At 37.6% G+C, this 20538-nt stretch overlaps 2 protein-coding genes across 2 annotated transcripts in view; one reads left to right on the top strand and one right to left on the bottom strand.

Moving 5' to 3' along the window:
- The window catches only part of NECAB1 (N-terminal EF-hand calcium binding protein 1), a 66004-nt gene extending 64283 nt beyond the window's left edge, over nt 1-1721 (top strand). Inside the window, exon 12 of the mRNA XM_010562002.1 lies at nt 1384-1721. Coding sequence (XP_010560304.1) covers nt 1384-1412 — 29 coding nt within the window. The 3' untranslated portion in view covers nt 1413-1721. The remainder of the gene's footprint in view (nt 1-1383) is intronic.
- Nucleotides 1722-4787: 3066 nt separating this feature from the next.
- Nucleotides 4788-18196, bottom strand: LOC104828371 (chromosome unknown open reading frame, human C8orf88). The gene is made up of 3 exons (XM_010562010.1): nt 18118-18196; nt 9331-9437; nt 4788-4826 (listed from the first exon to the last, which is right to left on the bottom strand). Exons 1-3 carry the CDS (start codon nt 18194-18196, stop codon nt 4788-4790), a joined length of 225 nt encoding a protein of 74 aa, XP_010560312.1.
- Nucleotides 18197-20538: the final 2342 nt, after the last annotated feature.

Raw genomic sequence — 20538 nt, 5'->3', positions numbered from 1 at the left:
AATTGTAATCTGAATCTGATTCAATCAAAGATTACAACCCAGGAGTCTTTACTCCACCTATTAATTAAAATGAATAAGGATACACTTACGTGGCCAAGAAGTGATTAAGGAAGACAAGGGTTTTCAAGACTGTTAGATCCAGTATTATCCTAAAGCAAATTAATTTACCATCAGTTAACAGGATCTACAACCTATTATAAACACTTGCACACCTGGTAAGCAACCAAGTTGCTTCAGGCCAATCTACCACGGTGGCATGAATCACGCAGTTCACCTTCAGTGAATGCCTAATTTTTATATAAGATCTGGACCTGAGGACACTAGAGAGCCTTTTGGTGAAGAAAAAAGCTGGGGGAAACCCACTGAACACTTATGGCACTATAATCCATGAAATAAACTGTTAAATTGGCATTTTTCTGGCCAAAATTCATTAATCCACTGATGTGTCAGAGACCACTAGGCTTTCATAACCCAAATTCAGGTAAGATTCTTAAGTATCTTCTCAACATTCTTCTTCAAGAATAACATTTTCCATAAAAATGGCATAAATTTAAGTATTTATGGACACATTCACAGAAACAAGTTAATGACTTTAATCCCCAAACTGTGTAGTACAAAACCTACTGAGCCTAGAACACCCCTCCACTAAGGGACTTGGCATCTCAGATACAGTCACAATTCCCTTCCGTCCTTCCTGTCTCTCTCCATAAATCTTGTGGCTCCTCTCTGCATAAGGTTCAATTTCAAAAGGCCAAAGGGTAGGGACTGTGGGCAAAAAGTGCAAATGTGTTTCACTCCAGCTCTGCCTATAATCTGGTGATTACAGATCTTCTTTTATGGGAATGACATTTTACAAGTCTATCAATTCTCTTACTTTTGGGGCAAACAGCTTTTATTTAATTCCTAGAGTTGTGTAAAAAGAACACTATGTCTGAATAATATCATGAGGAAAGAAAGTCGTTAAAGGCAGCAAAATCACCCAGGGGACACAGAGCTCACCTTAAATACTGACACACACAGCAGAACAGGAGTGAGGATTTATGTGGTTTGCTCTCTGGGATCTGGGTGCTTAATTCTATGCAACTGCACCTATGACATTTTAATGTTTCTTTGGATGTTATCAAAAGGAGATATAAATTCTTCTGCTACAGCCATCCCCCCACCAGTTATATTCAGCTCTCCTAGTATTTTAAGTATTCTTCCCCTGCCCAGAGAGCTTTTGTCCTTGAAAGTATGCAGCTTTCAAATAAAGTATTATTAGCTGCATATATAAATGAACATTTCTTTATATACGTTATAGCTATTTTATTTAGCATTTTTACAAGAGGTAGAAAAAGAAATACTGTTTATGTTAACAAATAAATAAATTCTCCTCTCTTTCAGCATCATGGTGGGTCCTCAATAACAACTAGAAGCTGTGGTTCCAAGCAATGTTAACATCGCATTGTTTTTCATTACAGTAACATTCATATAGCAGTGTACAGGTGTGCTGGATTATGAAGTTATGATGTGATACTGTTTGTTATTATGGATGTGATCTTTTCCATTTTAAAATATGGAAAACTGCACATTATTACCTTCTCTTCTTGTGACCAGTTCAGTGAAATGATGCATTCTAAAAGCTGAAATAAGACAAATGTGCTAAACGGTTTATTGTGTATATTCAGTCCAAACTGTCACAGAAAAGTGCATCTTGATTGTTATGACTAAATATTTGTGAAAAGCTTTAGTCTTGCGTTAATAAACAGTTGTTACTTAATGCTGCTGTTTTCTCCTTTTACAGAAGAAACAGGTATGAACATGAACACACATTTTCATAAATGTCGTATGTTTCAGAGAAGCTGTAAGTCATTAATTAGGAGAATAAATATAGGGACAACTTTGTGTTAATACACAACTTCACTCATACAGGGTATTTTCTGCCCATGACAGGACAAGGCAGGACCATTTTCTCTTCACAGCCTCTAGCCCCTACCCTCACAAGAGGATACACAACTGCCTGTCTGTCAAGCCACTAGGTACCCACAGTCTTAACATTTCACAACCAATTTGCTTTGAACCCTATGTCCTGACCACTCAGAAAATATTTTCGTTAGATCACTGGCAGCTCACTGAAAAGTCATTAGAGAAACTGCCGTTAGAGCATAAACAGCCATAAACCTGCAAGAGGAAATAATTTATTCCCTAAGAAGTCTTGCTGTTGTCCCCTGCATCTGAGCAGTAGGTGTGTCCTCCAGCCCAAGAATGAAAAGCAAGTGACAATTGTAACCTGACACCTCCAACACAGGTTGACAAGGTCTACATGCTAAATGACCACTTTCTCCACTCATCTAGCAGTCCAAGGTTACAAACAGTACCCAAAAAGTAACTTAAAACTCACATTCAGTAAAATATCTTATCTGTTTTTACTTCAACTCAACCAACACATTACCATATGTAATCAAAAGCAGAGAATTTAGACTACATACAAGCAACCTTCATTGTAGTAAGGTTCTGTATTCCAGAAACCATGACCAGGATTGAGCTCAAGATTAAGAACGGTGTCTCATTTAGGTACCTGCACGTGACCAAGGCACCTTAGCTCCTATTGTATCAATGGAGTTCTGAGGCAAATTAGTTGCCTAAACAAAGGCATCTAGTACATGTGAGATGCTCTAGGGTATCCCAACTGGTCTTCAGCCCCCAGCTGAGAAAGACATGAGTTACCTATAGGTTGTGTGTCATTTATGCCAGCCCCAGGCAGCTGCTTCAGATATCCTACCTGTCTCAGATCACACCAGATACCTACCATTAGGCAACTGAATCAAACCCTTTGCCAATAGAGTCAATGGAGCCTAGTTTCTCTACACAAATGTGGACGTCAGAAAGCAATACCCACACACCTAAATTTAGATGCCCACGTTAGAGACAAATTTCACCTTTAAATCTTCTTACGGTAACTCAGCAAAAGTCAATGCTTTTAATACTGAAGTCCAAAGCTTTCCCATACTGACATGATCCAACTAGAGATATGTCCATTCTTAAAAAGGCAGCCAAATAACCCTATTATACTCACAAATTATGTATCAGTGAAAGTTTAAAGGTTTCTTGTCTTTAGCAAAATAAAACTACCTATACTCCTGAAGATCTGGCTGCCTTTTTTCCTATGCCAAGATGTCAGTCTAGTGTACAGCATGTTTTCTTTTGTCACTACTGATCTGCCAACAAAGGAAATACAGTGACATGTCGACACTGCGGCAGGGTAAATCCTTAAGTGAAAACTGACACACTACACTGAGGTTTCTGACATTTTTCCTTTTCACTGGAAAAACGATATTAAAATTATTCTTAAAATAACCTGCTTTAGAACTTCATGTCAATCAGATGCTGGGGACGGAAAGGGGGGGGAAGTTCTAGTAGGCCATATGTCCTTCTAACACTTATTCTCCTTTGTGTATTTACTAGTAAACAAACACTTTAATGAATCCTACACAAGAACAAGTTTGAGAAGTTTCACTTAAAAAGTTTTGAGAGCTACACACAGAAATTGCCTTCAACACACACTGAGGAAAAAGATCCATAGGACTCCCTCTAAAAAACTCCCAGTGATTAAAAACCAACCAACCAACCAGATTACAGTTCTTTGTAACGTTACTTGTAAACAACATACAAATAAGAGTATACTTGCAAGCTTATTTTAATTGACTAACTGCTGCTAAATGTAAAAGAAACTGAATGCAAGCAATTTTATTTACATAGTTCAGGGAAAGAAATCTAGTGTCTTATTAAATGCAACTGGAAAGTTTTCTCAACTATTGCAATTACTGTTCAACACATTCTCATTTAGCTTCCATTATCATTTGTGACAGAGGTTAAAATATTGCTTTCAGTGCCCAAATGATGTTATTGTAGGTCTTAATACAGGTTTTGAAGGTAATGATATTCATACAAAATAACTACTATTGATGCTTTTCAACTGAAGGATGCTTTCAGGAAATACTCAAACTACTGCTTTCCACTTCACTATTAAACACTACAGTATACTAATTTAAGAATTAACTATGCATTGGTATTTACCGATATAAGACGTGATTAAAATCTGTCTTGTTCCCCAATTTTGCCCATTACTTCCACTTTTCAAAGTCAAAACCACTGGACAAGTATTTACAAAGAACTTCAAGGAATGCAATGCGTAGGCAGTTCTTTTGTTCTGATCCATGATGAGAGAAGATGTCTCATTTTAGTGAAACGGTTATTAGCAAGAGACTTCATACCATGAAAGAAGGTATGTATCCACAAAATATTAAGGAATCTCTTGTGTCAAGACAGAGTTTTCAAATTAAGGAAGAAAGCAAGTCGGGGGGGGGGCGGGGAAGAAAAATTTAAGCTAGAGGACTACATATCCTAAGGATCTGAGATTTGACACAGCCATATTTGTTGTTCTGTTATTACTGCTACGGAAGGGAGGTGGGAGCAAGCAAAAAGTCCCACTCAAGTATTGGTTTAGAACTTATGGTCAGACAAACTGTATGGCTATATAACACAGACAAATTCTGTCACAGCAAAATGTAAAATTATTTATTTTCACTGTAATTGTAGTACCATCTCAGGCATTACAAATAAAGTTTTGACTTTTAAAGCATTCAGGCATTTAAAAATTAAAGCATTCAGGAAGAAACAGGCATTTCCGTTAGTTTCATAGGGTCCTACTTTCATCTGTAGGCACCCGAGTACCTTCAAAAATCTTTTAAGATCTACATCATACGTTGCTCCTTCACTGATGGATTTCTCATCTTCCAAACAACCTGTCACTTCTTGCATATGTCAATAGAAGGGTTGCTCTTTTCCTGCAAGACAAACAAACCCTCAAATTACTTCGGTTACAAGAGGTCATTTAAACAAAGTTTTCATGGGTCTGCTTATAACCCTTTTCTACTCCATGTACATTTAACAATTTGATATTTTTTTAATGCAAACAGTACTACTTTCATTAATCAAAGAGACTTAATCTGAAATCTTCTTGGAAGACTTTGTCAACACAGTAACATCAGTTCGGTTTCAAATACTGAGCTATGTATAGGTAGCCCTGATCCCTACATCTCAAAAAAATCCCACTGTCTTTTGGGACAAATGCAACCCATAGCCCACTAACTGTAAGAGCAGCACCTCCCTTGTACCAGCCACTCTAGGGAGCTTTCTCCACCTGGAAATATAGCTTTCAGTCATAGATGGGCATATACTTCAGCAATAACTTCAAAAATTCAGAACTTGGGAAGTCTTAAGATGGTAAAGAACCACCTGAACACTCAATTCAGTGGCAAACTGTTGACAACCACCTGCTCCTAAATACAAGCTCGTTGACATGTTATAGAATTGACTGTTCATCATTAGAAATTTATTTGGAGGCCTCCTTCTGCCCCTTTTAAGCATCATTCATTTAATTTACACACGCATCTCATTAATCCCTCTGGTTTCTGTGCAGAAAAATGGGTGACATGGGATCAGTAAACACACTGGAATTTTCCCATGTAACCATGAAATCTGCTGCATGAAGGAAACTGAAGTGCAGAGGAAAGAGGATGGATAATGGAACAACTGAATACCACTTACTGTTCAGCGTAAGTAAATTAAGTGGTTTTGCACACTCCACTGAAAACAAGTCCTGAATAATGATATCATCAGGATACAAACATTCTACTATCATTTCTGGTACTGCTCTATGAAAAGAGTACTGTCTTTAGGTGACTTGTTATCAGGATGCCACAAGCAAAACTGCACAGAAATCCACCTCAGCTTACCTTACAGATCTTGGGAACAGCAACGTTAATTTCTCACTATCATGTCAGCTCTGCTACAGGATGTCCTTAAAATTAGTCTGTATCTCTCCCACTCTTCTAGAAACCACAAAGGCTACGAGGAAGATTTTTTTTTTTCTTTTTAACTAATGGGAACATCAGTAAGATCTGATGAAAGAGACACAGCTTTCACAGCCCCCCCAAAAAATTTTTTTTTTTTTTTTTCACTGTGTGGGTGACCAAGCACTGCAACAGGTTGTGCAATTTCTCCACAGAGAGGTTGTGAAGTCTCTGCCTGCGAACATATTCAAAACCTGACTGGACGTGATCCTGGGCAACCTGATCTAGCTGACTCCGCTTGAGCAGAGGAGGTGGACTAGGTGATCTCAAGAGGTCCCTTCGAAACTAAATGATTCTGGGAAAATTCATTAAAAGCTACCAAAAACATGCTTAGGAAAGAAAAACAAGTAGAAAAAAAAAAAAACAACCCAAACCCAAACCAAGGCTGTGGATTATAATTCTGTCTCATCACTAAACAGATTAGTAAGAAACAGCACCTGGAAGACACTGTTTGCATCAAAACTAAAACTGTTTGTACTTGTCCTTATAGGCTTTCCACTATTAATCAACCTGTTCTCTACTTCAGTGCAGAATGCTCAAACTCTGACACCCAGTCTCAATAAGCAAGGTGTCACACAAAGCAGGCAATTTAACATGACAGACTGATGTCACCATACAGCACCAGAAGGAGCCTGAAATCACTGCTTTTTCTGGATAAATTTGTTCTGAATTTATTTTCACTTTTTCTTTGATTCTACATGCCTTCTCAGACTACATGGTCAAGAATTATTAAATGTTTTTCCTCCAGTCTACATATTATAAGTAGTATTAAGAAAAATCCGTAACAGGCTCAATTCTTTTATGGGATATTGGGCTTGGGCTATTCTCATTTGAGATAAACCCTCTCCTGGAAAGAAAAATTGCTTACTCATTGTCAGTGTTTTAAGAGGAACTATACACCCAGCTCCACATTCTGAACAGACAGAGGCCTCGCCTATTTCCATGTTGACTAATCAGTCCTGTATTTCATGAAAGTCTCACTAGTAATGTCTTCCAAGAGATGCAGCTAACTCAGAAGAGGAAGTAATGCAGGTCTTTGTCCCGTAAAATGTTTGTAGTTATTGGGTTTTTTTTCTTCTAATTTTGAAATGTGTTTTATCACTCCTCATTCTTGAAATTCAACATGTATCTTTTCATACCAATATATGAGACCTGAAAGTAAGATCTATTAGTTGACAGGCCAAGTCAAGTCTAAGGCACTCCTGGGTAACATTCAACTTCTATTCTATTTACAGATTCTTATATTTGAATTCCTATACAGAAAAACTTAACAACTCCAAGTGCTGCAATCTTTTTATAGAAACTGACTAGCTGGGTACAGTTCATGTGTCTGTGTCTCACAAATAAAATTTTTATTTCAGTATATGGCAATGGGATTTCTAACAAGGTTCATATATGTTAACTGAGATCTTACAATGATCTTGGAAACAATGGCAGTTTTTAGCTTTTCTTTGCCAAGAAGGAAACTGCTTAGTGAAAAACAAGCTGGTATATCCATACAGACATGCAAAATACATCTTAACACAGTCCACATCCAAAGAACTTACATGTTTAATTCATGTTAATATGCCTCCAAACAAACTCCCAAACTACTAAAAATTCAATGTCTACACTAAAATTCAACAGTAGAATACAACAACGGACAGTTTTATCTTATATTAACAGCAAAACATTCATTCTAGTCAATGCAGAAAAAAAAATGCAGACTATCACTGATCAAGTTTCATGCTTATAATGTGGAACTAACTTCTGAAGTAGGACTGGCAAGCTAATAATATCACCTTTATATACTAATGAGACCAGTATACTTGCAATACCCTTTTCAACACTGTCTCCAAGATCACAAAGCAAATCACCAGCTTTTGCTTTCTTTTAATGAGAACAGGATTTTTTTCCTTTAGCTTCCTATTCAAGCATCCATACTTTGTGCTTAAGACACCAATACTGATAATTAAGTGATACGCTTTGTTATTCTAACCCAACATCCTGACTAATAAAAGTTTGTAATTTACCCATCCCCTTCTGCAGCTTAATAGAATCAGAAAACTCACTGCTTTTTTATCTGTATGATAAACTAGCATATGCAGGTGGGGGCTTACATATATATGACTAACACAAAGCAGAGGAAAGACTTTAAGAGCAGGACTCACAAACAGTGAGACACTCTTATTTCTAAAGACAAGACTGTATATAACTGGATACACTTATGACATCATCTTACAGACATAAATCCTCCAGTCCCAAACAATCTCTTAAAACACATGCAACCCATCTTGGCTTGCACCAGTTTTTACTATCTTTCTTTCCCTCTATCCAAATTATTTGCAATTTAGCCATGTCATGAGCAATTTTAGAGTTCATTCGTTCACCGATTCCATTTCTGAGGGGGTCCTCCTTTACCTATGAACATAACTATGTGAAAGGGTATATATTATCAAAATTTGCCCCCCTTAGAAACTTGAGCGACAGAAGAGGAGGGAAAAGAAGTTAGGAAATTCAAGAGCTGAAACTTCCCTATCTGCAGGCAGGTTTTCAAACAAGTAAAGCTTTCATCTTGAGGACGAATAAAACAGTAAGACCAGGGAAGGCTGATTACTGTCATATGTTAGTTTAACTTTGCTTTTCCAAAGAACAGAAATTTAAGAAGTTTAAAACTGCCCTGAATTATAGTCAACACAGTAGTCATCTGGACATACTTCTCCAGGACAGGAATATTTCTAGAAGAACTACACCCCAATGGCCTCAATAGCAGTCTAGTATGTAGCCTGATTTGGTATTATAATGTTCATACCCAAGAACGTTTTCCCACACTTGGTGTGTGGAATGCCAACCACTAGATTTTTTTCTCTTAGCATACAAAGTGTTTGAGGATTATTTCATCTCAGAGGTTAAGGTGGCACTCCTGGACATCCTTCCCATTCATCATTCATTTCTCCCCAACAACACAGACCAGAGCTGATAACACAAACTGCATTAAGCTCATTAACAGTTTTGTAGTGGACACTGACGGCATGGACAACTTAAACACTGGAATCAGACTTTCACAAAGCCAGAAATTTATCAAGATTGTTCTCTTTTATTTTGAAAAGACAGAGATGGAATTCACATAGAATACCAAAGCTATGCACTGTGATTTCATAATAGAAAGCTTTAATATGATTTCATACTGACTTTACATTTGGAAACATACCTTATCTTTTGCCTGAAAACAAAGAAAAAACCCTTTTCCTTTGTATGGTACCTGCCATGGTAAGATGCCAAATACTGACTGAGGAAGTTATGTATAAAAGTAACAGAGCTGAACTGCACAATCTGTCTTTTGAAGGTTTTATCAATTTGGCAGGGTAGTCTGAAGAAAAATGTTCCCTATCAAATGGGTTGTCAAACCCTCCATGACTGTTTTTATAACTTCACTTAATACGAAAAATGCACTTACTGGCTTTTCAAGAACAATTGGATGATCAGGAAGAAACTCTGGCTTCTTCTGAGAGAGGGAAACACTGGAAAGTTTCAGAAGGAAATCTCTGCTGTATTTGATCCTTTCTGTGAATACACAAAATCACTAAGTTCAACATTGTTGTTTAAGGCATTAAGGTTGGGAATTCAGAGAACTGGTTTGGTTTCTTACAGAAGGGTGGAAATGCTGCATGTGGAATAGAAAAATCAATATTAAAACCAGCAGTAATTTAAGTCTGACCTTGCATCAGGGTAATTTGTAGTAAATTACAGAGCATTTCACCTTAACTCTTATCAAATTGACTTAGTAAATATGGAAGACTATTCCAAGCTAATAAGGGTTTGTTGTTTTAACACAGAAGAACAAAAAAAAAGGTGAATCCAACCTTATACTACAGACTCCCTATATCTTGTTCTAATTAACAGAAACACCACAAACTGGTCTTGAAACCCTAAAAAAATCTGTTTATAACTCACACAAAGTGGCACACATTTCTATGGCACAGATAAAAAAACCGGAGCGTCTCTTTTCTTGGTGCTATTAAGTTGATGTCTTTCAACAGCTAAAAGTAATTATGAGATCTTCTGCATTTAAACTGGCAAATGGATCAATACCAGTGAAACAGTTTTGAGGGTTTTACACTGAATCATCAAGAGTCAGGGGCTTTGCTTAGAACGTGCATGTTATCATTCGAGTTTGTACCAATATCTCTACTCTAGCATAGCCTCAGATATAATACATCTACCCATGTCCGTATTTTAAGCTGACATTCTTAAACAAGAGCAGAAACAAGAGAAAAGGAATTAGGCAAAGAAGGGACAAACTTTATCTCTGATCCTCGGTGACAAAGAAGTTTATTCCTTTAGGAATAATGGGCCTCCTGTAAGACTGTTTGGTGGATGAGGAATTGGCTGGACGGTCACATCCAGAGAGTAGTGGTCAATGGTTCAATGTTCAGATGGAGATCAGTGACAAGCAGTGTCCCTCAGGGGTCCGTATTGGGACCAGTACTGTATAATATCTTCATCAATGACATAGACAGTGGGATCGAGTGCACCCTCAGCAAGTTTGCAGATGACACCAAGCTGAGTGGTACGGTTGATACGCCTGAGGGACAGGATGACATCCAGAGGGGCCCAGACACTATCCAGAGAGACCTGGAAGTGAGCCCATGTGAACCTCATCATGTTCAACAAGGCCAAGTGCCAGGTCCTCCACGTGGATCAGGGCAACCCCTGGTATCAATACTGGCTGGGGGATGAAGGGACTAAGAGCACCCCTGCAGAGAAGGACTTGGGAGTACTGGTGGATGAAATGCTGGACACGACCCAGCAATGTGCGATTGCAGCCCAGAAAGCCAACTGTATCCTGGGCTGCATCAAAAGAAGCGTGGCCAGCAGGTCAAGGGAGGTGATTCTGCCCCTCTACTCCACTCTCATGAGACCCTACCTGGAGTCCTGCATCCAGCTCTGGAGCCCTCAACACAGGAAAGACATGGACCTGTTGGAGCAGGTCCAGAGGAGGGCCACAGAAATGATCAGAGGGATGGAACACCTCTCCTACGAGGAAAGGCTGAGAGAGTTGGGGTTGTTCAGCCTGAAGAAGAGAAGGCTCTGGGAAGACCTTATTGCAGCCTTTCAATACTTAAAGGGGATTTATAAGAAAGACAGGGACAGACATTTTAGTAGGGCCTGTTGCAACAGGACAAGGGGTAATGGTTTTAAACTACAAGAAGGTAGATTCAAACTATATATAAGGAAGAAATTTTTTACAATGATGGTGGTAAAGCGCAGGAACAGGTTGCCCGGAGAAGTGGTAGATGCCTCAATCCCTGGAAACATTCAAGGTCAGGTTGGATGGGGCTTTGAGTGATCTGGTCTAGTTGAAGATGTCCCTGCCCATTGCAGGGGTGTTGGACTAGTTTTAAAGGTCCCTTCCAATCCAAACTATTCTATGATTCTAAGCGAAAGCAAGGAATTGACTGAGATAGCCATAAAAAGCACTTAATAACTGTAGAGACAGATAATTGAAGGCATACTACCACCTAACAGGTATCAAATGGAAATTATCTAGAACTGAAGGTACAGCTGGAAATAAGGAAATTTCACAGTGCAATAGAAGGGGGGTGGGGGGAGAGACTTATTTGTAGGTAGTACCTGAACAACAGGACCTCTAAAGTTGTGTTACTCTGAAGGAAAGGATTACAACAATCAGCCAACAAAAGCCTTTTGAAAATGAAGTGTTGGGAAAAGTTTGACATTATGGACAAATGTGGAGTAGACTCAGGAAGGCATCACAGAGCAATTAACCTCTAAAAAAGATCCAAAGTGATGGCTTATGTAAGACACCAGGATCTGATGAGAAGCAATTTAAGATCTTGTAGAACACAATACTCTCTACACACCGCAAGCAGAATCAATGAAAGGATCTGAAAGCCACCACCAACAGACAGAACTTGACAAGCCTGACACCAAACCAGATCCAAGGCACAGAACATTATTATATTTACCAAGATCAAGAACAGAAGAAACAAACCTGAACCTGAAAGGGGATACATGGAAGACTTATTTTCAAGTCAGTAACACACAAGAGTGTAGAATTACTGCTCAAGAACCTGGGTGATGCTAACCTCATACAGAGGAAAAATAGGAAAGGCTTAATAGAACTTAACAGAATTCTTTCAATTCTTGAGTACTACCAGCAACAGAACAAACCAAGTCTTCTGATATTACTTAAGGCTTGGAGATTACAGATGGAAATATGAGATGCCTGATTACAGGAAGACATTAACAGAAAAAATTGTCTCAATGAACCAATGATCTAACCTGTATTACTGTCACAGTTCCTGTGATGTGTTTAAGAATGAAGAATTAGGCAGGAAGCAGTGCAGAGAAGGACTGTGAAAATACATTTGGAACCTGACATTATCCATTAATGAAAAAAAAGAGTAAAAGTTTGGCTTGTTTAAACTACCAAACCATGACAAAAACACTATTATGCTTTATGAGTACTGAGTGACAGGCAGTACAGAAAGAAAAGCATAAGGAGCAAACATTAAGGACAGTGTTGACACAAGAACAAACTGTCCAAGACTAATCATAGAAGAAATTAAGTGATTTCTAACCATCAGAAAATTAGTATTTCAGAAGCACTGTAGTAAGAGTAGAAAAGGAAGCCAAACTACTAAGTTCTTAAATTGGTTGCATACAATAGTCTGTATGCCGTGACTGACCCCTGCAACAGGCTAAAGGATGTAACTCAAATCTGTACTTCCACACACAGAAGCCATTTACACAAAACCACGATTTTGTGTGAAGAAGCTTTTTTATGTTTGGAGTTTGTTTTTTCTTGGTTTTGTTTTGGCTTTTTTTTTAAAAAAAAAAGAGAAAAGAAAAAATAAAAAAAGAGAGACAGGTAAAACCTTATATATACAAGCAAGTCTACCAGTGGAGGCTTCCCACCTTAGTTATGGCCAAGTTTTAACACTTTCTCTAGAGTGGTATGTGAAAACCAGAAATGCTTCATATTGTTCTCAAATTGTGTCATGGAAGGAAGCCAAACTCTCAAAGCACTGGCTAATCAGAAAAAATGATACGCAGCCCACATCTCTTCAAAGTTTAACTGTCTTCCATCTAGAAAATACAACTCTGACACAGATCTCCATGCAATATTTTACCTTTTTTTGCTTCTGATTCATGCTCTTTTGGTTGACAGGACATCATAGTTTGAGTTAAGATCTTCACTTCAGTCATTTCAGATAACTAAAATAGGGAGGAAAGAGTTAACATTTTTTTGATATATTTCACAAAATTAAGTTATGGAGCTTATTTCCTTTAAGCATATTAGAACCTAAGGATGTATGCTTCTAAGTTTCTTAGTTAAAAATAACAGTTGTACAGTTTCAGTAATCGATTTTGCTTTCACCAGTCACCAAGATTTTGGACAATTAATACTTTCTCTGCATGAAGAAAACTGGATTCTGTTCATTTTTTCTACTCCTTGCAATTGAATCACCATCTTCTTTTCAGTATAATAACAGTCTGAAAAGAAACAGTCTTGCACAAATTACACTGTAGTCAGAACTGTAACAGCTGATGCATCTCTGACTTGAAGGATGAAGGTCCTGCAAAAAAACTGCAGAAAATTGTAAATAGGAATACTGGTAATGTAAAATGCCCGAGAAGTTTAATTTGAACCTGTATAATGTTTGTTACTCTTGATAACATACAATAAAGGAATAGTTCAATGACTGACAAAGCAGTATAGGTACGAACATTTGAGCCAGCAATCTTTTAGACAGAATTTTACAGTGCTATTGCTAGTTTTTAAAAAGAACACAATTATCTCCTCCTTTTCTCTTATCTCACCCAGAACACAGCCAGAAGCTGCTACACTGGGGAATAATAAAAGCAGGAAGTACTTTCCTTAAGACCAAAAGAGAGACTTGGGATTCTCTCACTTTGCAAAAGGTTTCATAAGCATCAAGACTCAACATCTACAGTATAACACTGAGTTCCTTCCAGATGCCAAAACCTTGAAGTGAGTGGTTTGGAAAGCAGTTTACCCTCAACAGTTTGTCCTGGTTCCCAAAAGGCTCCACAGGTTTGGCTGAGGAGTTTTAATCTCATTCTGAGACAGATTTTGGGAGGAGGGTGGGGGCAGGCAGAACTGAAATTTTGGGAAGCATTTGTCAAAAGTGAAAGAGATCCTACTTTCTGGACAGAGACAGCAGTTAACACTTTGTGCCATAACTGCACCACCAGCTTTCATTGTGTACCAAAACTACAAATTGTGAAATGGCAAAATATTTCTAGTATATTATCCACCCTGTTCGTACTTCCATTTTCTGTGGTTGAAATTTAGTTATCTTTTCCGGATTTTTCTAAAACTGCTGGGGGAAAAAATATGAAAAATCTACAGATTTCAGAGAATGAAATTAACAAGAGAACCATCCAGCAAATTCTAACTGCTTTGTGATGTTCAACTAGTCTTTGCAAATCTTAGCTATTCAAAGGCTCTTTCTAAGTACAAACAAGACATTCTCAAATCCACAAGAAAAAAGACATGCATGATAAAGCAAAAGTTACAGCAATGTGCCACACAATGTCACCACAATATTTTTATATTTTTTCTTGCACCATTTCCCATCACATCATCCTGTCAACTGCTTTATAATGAGGAGTTCTATTATGTTTGGTTTTCAGTCCAAAACTTAGCATTTGATTTGAGTATCACCACTCACAACAATAGTCTTACACATGTTCCTATCTGAAATTCATCTACAAAGAACAGAATCCACCTATAAAGAATATCCCTAGAGCAGGGCATGTATTTCTGAAGCTAAACGTAATTTTTAAATGGTAGTGAAGAAGCAGTAAATTAAAACTGATACTGACTGATAGAGACTTTTCAACTCTCGCTACTTCAAGGAGATCTGAGGTAGTGGACTCAACACTCTTCAGATCTTCTGAAAATTCTTTGCATACCATGAAGTAATAAAAATTATTCTTTGGTTTAAATTAGCCAGTTAGGGCACAGTGAGTATTCAGGCACTTTCACTCTGAACACCAGTTTGGCGGAAATTCCCTAGAATCAAGGCTAACATCTTAGATACAAGGACTATCACTGTGCTCATTATTAACAGTGTCTCTTCTCCACTTCCTCTAAGGCTTAAGACTAAAAGATGACTAGAAGTTCCTCAGATAGCAGTTTTAATTCTGTAATTCATGGTTCTTTATACTCAGAGCTGAATCTAACATTGAACAGTACTTGTGATGTGCCATAATGATGATTCTTTTTTCCTGGCAGAAGTCTAAGCAGCTTTAAGTGCGCATACTAAATATCCCAGAGTAAAGCAGTTTGGAGAACTCAGTCGCCAGATTCTTCTTCAGTTCTTTCACAGCTTTAAGAACCTGGTTTGTCAGAGTTGGTTTTTTTTTTTTGTTTCTAACTCCTCTTATTTTTTAAAATCTATTTATAAGTTAGTGGCAAATACAATCTGCTTTACTTCTTCAAATCTTCATCATTCATCATGTTTTCAAAAAAGTAACTTGCATTTCCTGTATCCTAACCTATAGCAATTTCTCTCCAATAGATGGTCTCTACATAAGTCTATGACTGGTATAAAAAGTCGTAACAAGTTGATTTCCTTTAGCAATATTAAGTGTTATGTCAGCAGTTGTTCTTGGTTTTCACCTCACAGTGTGTTTAGTGTTGTGCTCATTTATATTCTGTAAAAGGAAATATATTGGAGGAAGAAGGAAAGGCAATGAGGATAATTAAAGTGTTATGATTGTAGATACAGAGCACTACTACTGTCTTGCCAAAAAGGCAGTAAGATTTAAAGTACCCGAAATACAATTACAATTTTGAAGAACAAGTTCTTGAAGTACATATACAAGTTCTGAAACATACATATATATTATTCTAGGAATGGGGATATTATTTCACCATATCCGGAGCCAAAGAGCAAATGGACAACAACGTACAGCTTTCTCATATAATCACTAACGCTTTTTGAAGCATAGAGAATGTTCAGCAAGATTCATTAAAGACTGGTAATACACAACTCTGTATCATCAGATTCAGGTCCAGATATCTTCAGAACTAGATACTGAATGTTCCTACATAGAATAATATTCTGTGAAGTTGCTATGCCAGCCTTCAGGCCAATGCTGCCCATCAAGTAGGGATTCACAGGGTACTAATCAGGTGGTATTTGGAGGTACCCATGCAACAGCTGACAGTCCAAAGCATTAAAAACTTTTTCAATATCCTATGCCAAAGAAAAAGTTTAAAAAAGAAATAATACAGCTATACTAACATCAAAGAAATGCAGCACATATCTACATGTAGCCAAATACTAATGAAACTGAGTATTACAACACTGCTGACCACAAGCCTATTCTAAAAGGTAATAGTTTGTTCTGCTCCATACATATTGATCAAGAGACAAGCATTAACTGTTAATGTCCCTATGTGTGATCAGGGATAGGCTGCCAACACCTTGACTTTTTTTTTCCTTTTTTAATGTCAAAGGCAGCTTCCAGAAGCTTCATACAATAAAGGAAGGACTACAGGATTATTAGACCTCTTCTAAAATAAAAAATGAAGGCATAGACACTTGGCCTAACAACAATAACAACAACAAATTTTAAAACTTTCAATATACTTCGAAGAACATTCAAATCATGAAACATTAAGCATTTCAGTTGGAACACTACAAACTTCATTTTGCAGCAAACAGCTACAACCAATTTCAAGTTTGAAGGACACATTGTACCATGTCTAAAAACACGTATTTCTGGCAATAAAGCATTAGAGTGTGTCTTGGTTTTTTATGAATGCTAAGGCCCATTTATTGCCCAGTCCAGCAGAGCCAATGAAACAGAACTACTGAATGCACTGGAACTGATTATCTAGTTTTGTGAAGTTTGCTGCCTCAAATGAATTTGTGCACGTGCCAACAAAACAAAACAAAAATTATGTCTAACGTTACTCTTTACACGTAATAAGCAAAAACTGAGTATGTGTACTTTAAGTTTAAAATAGCTGTCTTAAATTCAATGAAGACTAAAGAAACGCCACACAGACTTTCATAAGACTCTTAAATAAGTAACTCAGAAGATGTATTTTTCAGCTACTAGTGCATGCAAATATCAGGGAAAGGCATTCCTAAAACTCATACTTCTTTTTAACACTTCTGACACTGCTGGTTTATACCATACAGATTCAAGGACACTCCTAGCTGGAAATAGAGTTTACATTTTATTTGGTAACATAAGGGATCAGCTGACCTTCAATTTATAGCACTCCAGAACAGACTCCATCAACTTCGTCATCTACTATTTACTCAATACTCACCCAGTCAACCTTACTCTGCAAACATACTTCAATGTTACTGGGTAATTCAGCCTGAAAGTTTAATGCACTGGCTGATGCCAGTGAAGATAAGAGAAAATATTAAGAAAATGTATTTTAAATAGACTCCGCATTTTTATTTCGTGATGCTTGCTACAAGAAGATCACTGAAATCCAACTGCAAAGAGATTATACAGGCATTTATTCACAACTTAAAAGCTCTAAATCACCACAGGACCATTGTTCCATTTCTTCAATGAATTTTAAACAAAGTAAGAATTTATCATGTCACTTCACTTCTGTCCACATTAGCACAACTGTCACTGTTTCTCTGGCCACCAAAAATTTGTAATGTAACAATAATAAGAGCTGTAATACTGCAATATCTAGAAGGCATACAGGGATTTAAAAACAAAACCAAAATATACACACCTGACATAAATACTGCATGATTTTTTTCTTAGGCTTGTTTGTTTGTTTTAAACTTATATGAAGGCTAGATAAGAATAGTACAGTGCAGTATATTGTAATTGCAATAAAACCTAAAGAATAATCTATTCCTTAGATTATGTGTATTTTATGTTTTCAACAGCAGGAGTCAACTAACCCAAGAAATCCAAATTTAATAGAGAATCCTGATCCAGCTTTCTGAAGCCAGAATTTCAGATGCCAAGCTACCATCCTGGTAGAGAAGAACACCACCAGAGTTCTGCATAAACCTAATGCAGTTTAAATTCAGATTTTCTCACAGAGATGATGTAGTAAGATCAACACAGAGGAAGATATTTATACAGCACTGTAGTTTGAACAAAGTAATTAAAATCCAAGTCATCTTACAAGTCGTTATTTCCTTAAAAGCAACTGAAGCTTTGGCAAAGTGAACTGTATCTTAGCCATGCTACTCACCTTGTTTAGAAGACAGATGATGCACAGGTCGTGCTGGCTGAAGGGATTTACCAATAAACTTTTTAGTTTCCTTTAACATTTTGAAGCATCACACTTTAAAAAAGCAGCAGAAGTCAATACAGAGCATTCAGTTTCACATATGGATGTTAAGTAAGAAGAACAGTCGATCTACCACTCGTTAGTTGCATTTGACAAGAGGATACACTGTATTTTAGTATCTGGGCAGGAAAAAGAAGAAAGGCCTAACACAGAAATTTTCTTAGATGAGTGAATATGCCGGATAAAATTTGCATAAAGACAGAATCAGACATCTCTCTCATTTCTCCTTCCAATTGAGCTACCCTAGCTGCTTTTTTCCTGTACGTATGTCTGTACACTTGGAGAAAGAAGATGGAGACACGTGATGGAAATGAAGGTATTTTCTAACAATTTAATTCAATGGGGTTTTAATTAATTAACATCAGTGTACCCTTTACAGTCTACTGGCTGCACAAGAGTTCCTTTTATATATCTCTCTCTCTACATAAAATTGCATAATTGTTTCTTAATATCTACTTTAGTTAAATTAATAGAGTTTTGCATCTTCCCACTCAGTTTACCTGCTATAGAAGCACAAAAAACTGCTAAGGTGATGCTGGGCTGACAAATCCCCCACTACAAGCAAACCATCAGTCATAAAACCTTAATTTGTAATATCTATATCGTAATTCTTCTCCTTACCACCCCCATCTCATTTGTCAACTGGGAGATTTCATGATTTGAAGGAACTTCATCTTCTTTTAGAGAAAAAGAATAGCAGAAACAACAGTCAACACAATAATAATGGTACTGAAATTCTGTTTTCTCTAAGAGACTTTACAAGACAAGGGAATAATTGTTATAACAAAAATGATTTACAGGAAACTATCATGACTTCAGGAGTTAAAACTACAGAGATTATTATCCAATTCCAGTATAGAACAGGAAAAGAAAAGTAAGAAAAGTTAGGCTATTTCAAATATGATCCAGTATCACTCCCCACTTAAACTGGTCTTTGCATTATGGAAAGAAAAAAAAAATCATCTGACAATTTACTACATTATAATCTTTTAAACTTGAACACTGAACTTTTAATACATTCAAGTAAGAGTTTTCCAACATAGGCAGTTTGAACCCATTCAGGTCTAGAAACCAACTGTTAAATGATTGCTGTTGAGCTAAAGCTAGGAAAAAAGTTCTGGTTTGATTCCCTGGTTTTCCCATCTTCTCATCTTAAAAAGAAAGACTTGAAAGCTGTAATCAAAAGCAACAATAACAATTCCTGCAGATGAATGAACTGAGACTACTGATGTGGAAGATATATTTCATTTTATCCATATTAGGAATGCTTGTTTAATTCATATTTATACTAGATACTAAATTTCTGCATAAAGCAATGCAGTAATAGTACTTGCATCGGAAGATAAAAAAAGCAAGTTTTCTCCCATACCCTGACTGCAAATGATATGCACACTTTTTAAAAATAGGAAAAACAGTTAAGCAGCTGGGTAGCTTCTAGAATGTAGCACACCTGTATTTTTTAAGGCATTCCCCTGATGATGAAAATAAGATGACTTGTGGTGACAGCACAACAATACATTCTGCCCCTCTGCCCTCCACTCCTACCCCCCATTTCCATGAGGAGGATGTCTAAGAAACCACATACTCCCAAAGCAAGCAAAACAGAAAAGAGTATGAGCAAGAGGGGGGCATTTAGGACAGAGGTGACATCAAGTACAGTGTTGTAACAGCTCTATTTCCTCCTTTAAGTAGAAGGAGGCTAGAAAAGATCTCGAACAAGTTATCTAGCCCACCTTCTGGATTAATACAGCGTTCTATCTGACTAGTATTAAGAAAAGTGGAGAAAGATTAGTTTTATTGGCCAAGAAATAAACTGCTTCCATGAGAGACTATTGCTGCAGGGGCACCTCCTGCACCCCAAGACTTCCCCCTCACAAAGAGCATATTGCTTCTCAGGAGTTACTCCACCTGGCGTCCTGCCCACTAGAAAGGGAGCCTTCTGCAGTAGCGAACAGGCCCAGCAGGATTTCTGTATGACCCTTTTTTTTTTTTGAGCGCCTCAACAAGTTGGATATTCACAGCACACAGCTTACAAGGGCCCACCAGAAATGTTCTTTGAAGACTCCTTCCTGAACTCGTGAAAGAGAATCAGCACAACTTCTGTGAAAAATCCCCCGAGCCCAGCAGGCCCACGAGTAACCAGAAACTGACCATCTCCCCTTGCCCAAAGGGGCACACCACTGTTTCCCTGGGAGCCCCCCGAACGCCTACCACATCCCACGGGAAAACGAAACGGCTCTCGGCCAGCCGGCCAGCCAGCCGGACAACAGCCGCCTCCCTGCTGCGCGGCCCTGCGCGGCCCTCCCCGGCCGCTCACCTCGC

The sequence above is a fragment of the Haliaeetus leucocephalus genome, unplaced genomic scaffold, assembly GCF_000737465.1.
Source record: "Haliaeetus leucocephalus isolate CR32 unplaced genomic scaffold, Haliaeetus_leucocephalus-4.0 Scaffold152, whole genome shotgun sequence".
NCBI lineage: Eukaryota > Metazoa > Chordata > Aves > Accipitriformes > Accipitridae > Haliaeetus > Haliaeetus leucocephalus.
This window is presented reverse-complemented; position numbering and strand designations above follow the sequence as displayed.

Coding starts and splice junctions, on each gene's coding strand:
- LOC104828371 (XM_010562010.1), bottom strand. CDS start 18,196: ATGTTAAAGGAAACTAAAAAGTTTATTGGTAAATCCCTTCAGCCAGCA. Junction 9,438..18,117: donor TCATCTGTCTTCTAAACAAG/GTGAGTAGCATG, acceptor GTGTATTCACAG/AAAGGATCAAATACAGCAGA. Junction 4,827..9,330: donor CAATTGTTCTTGAAAAGCCA/GTAAGTGCATTT, acceptor TTTGTCTTGCAG/GAAAAGAGCAACCCTTCTAT.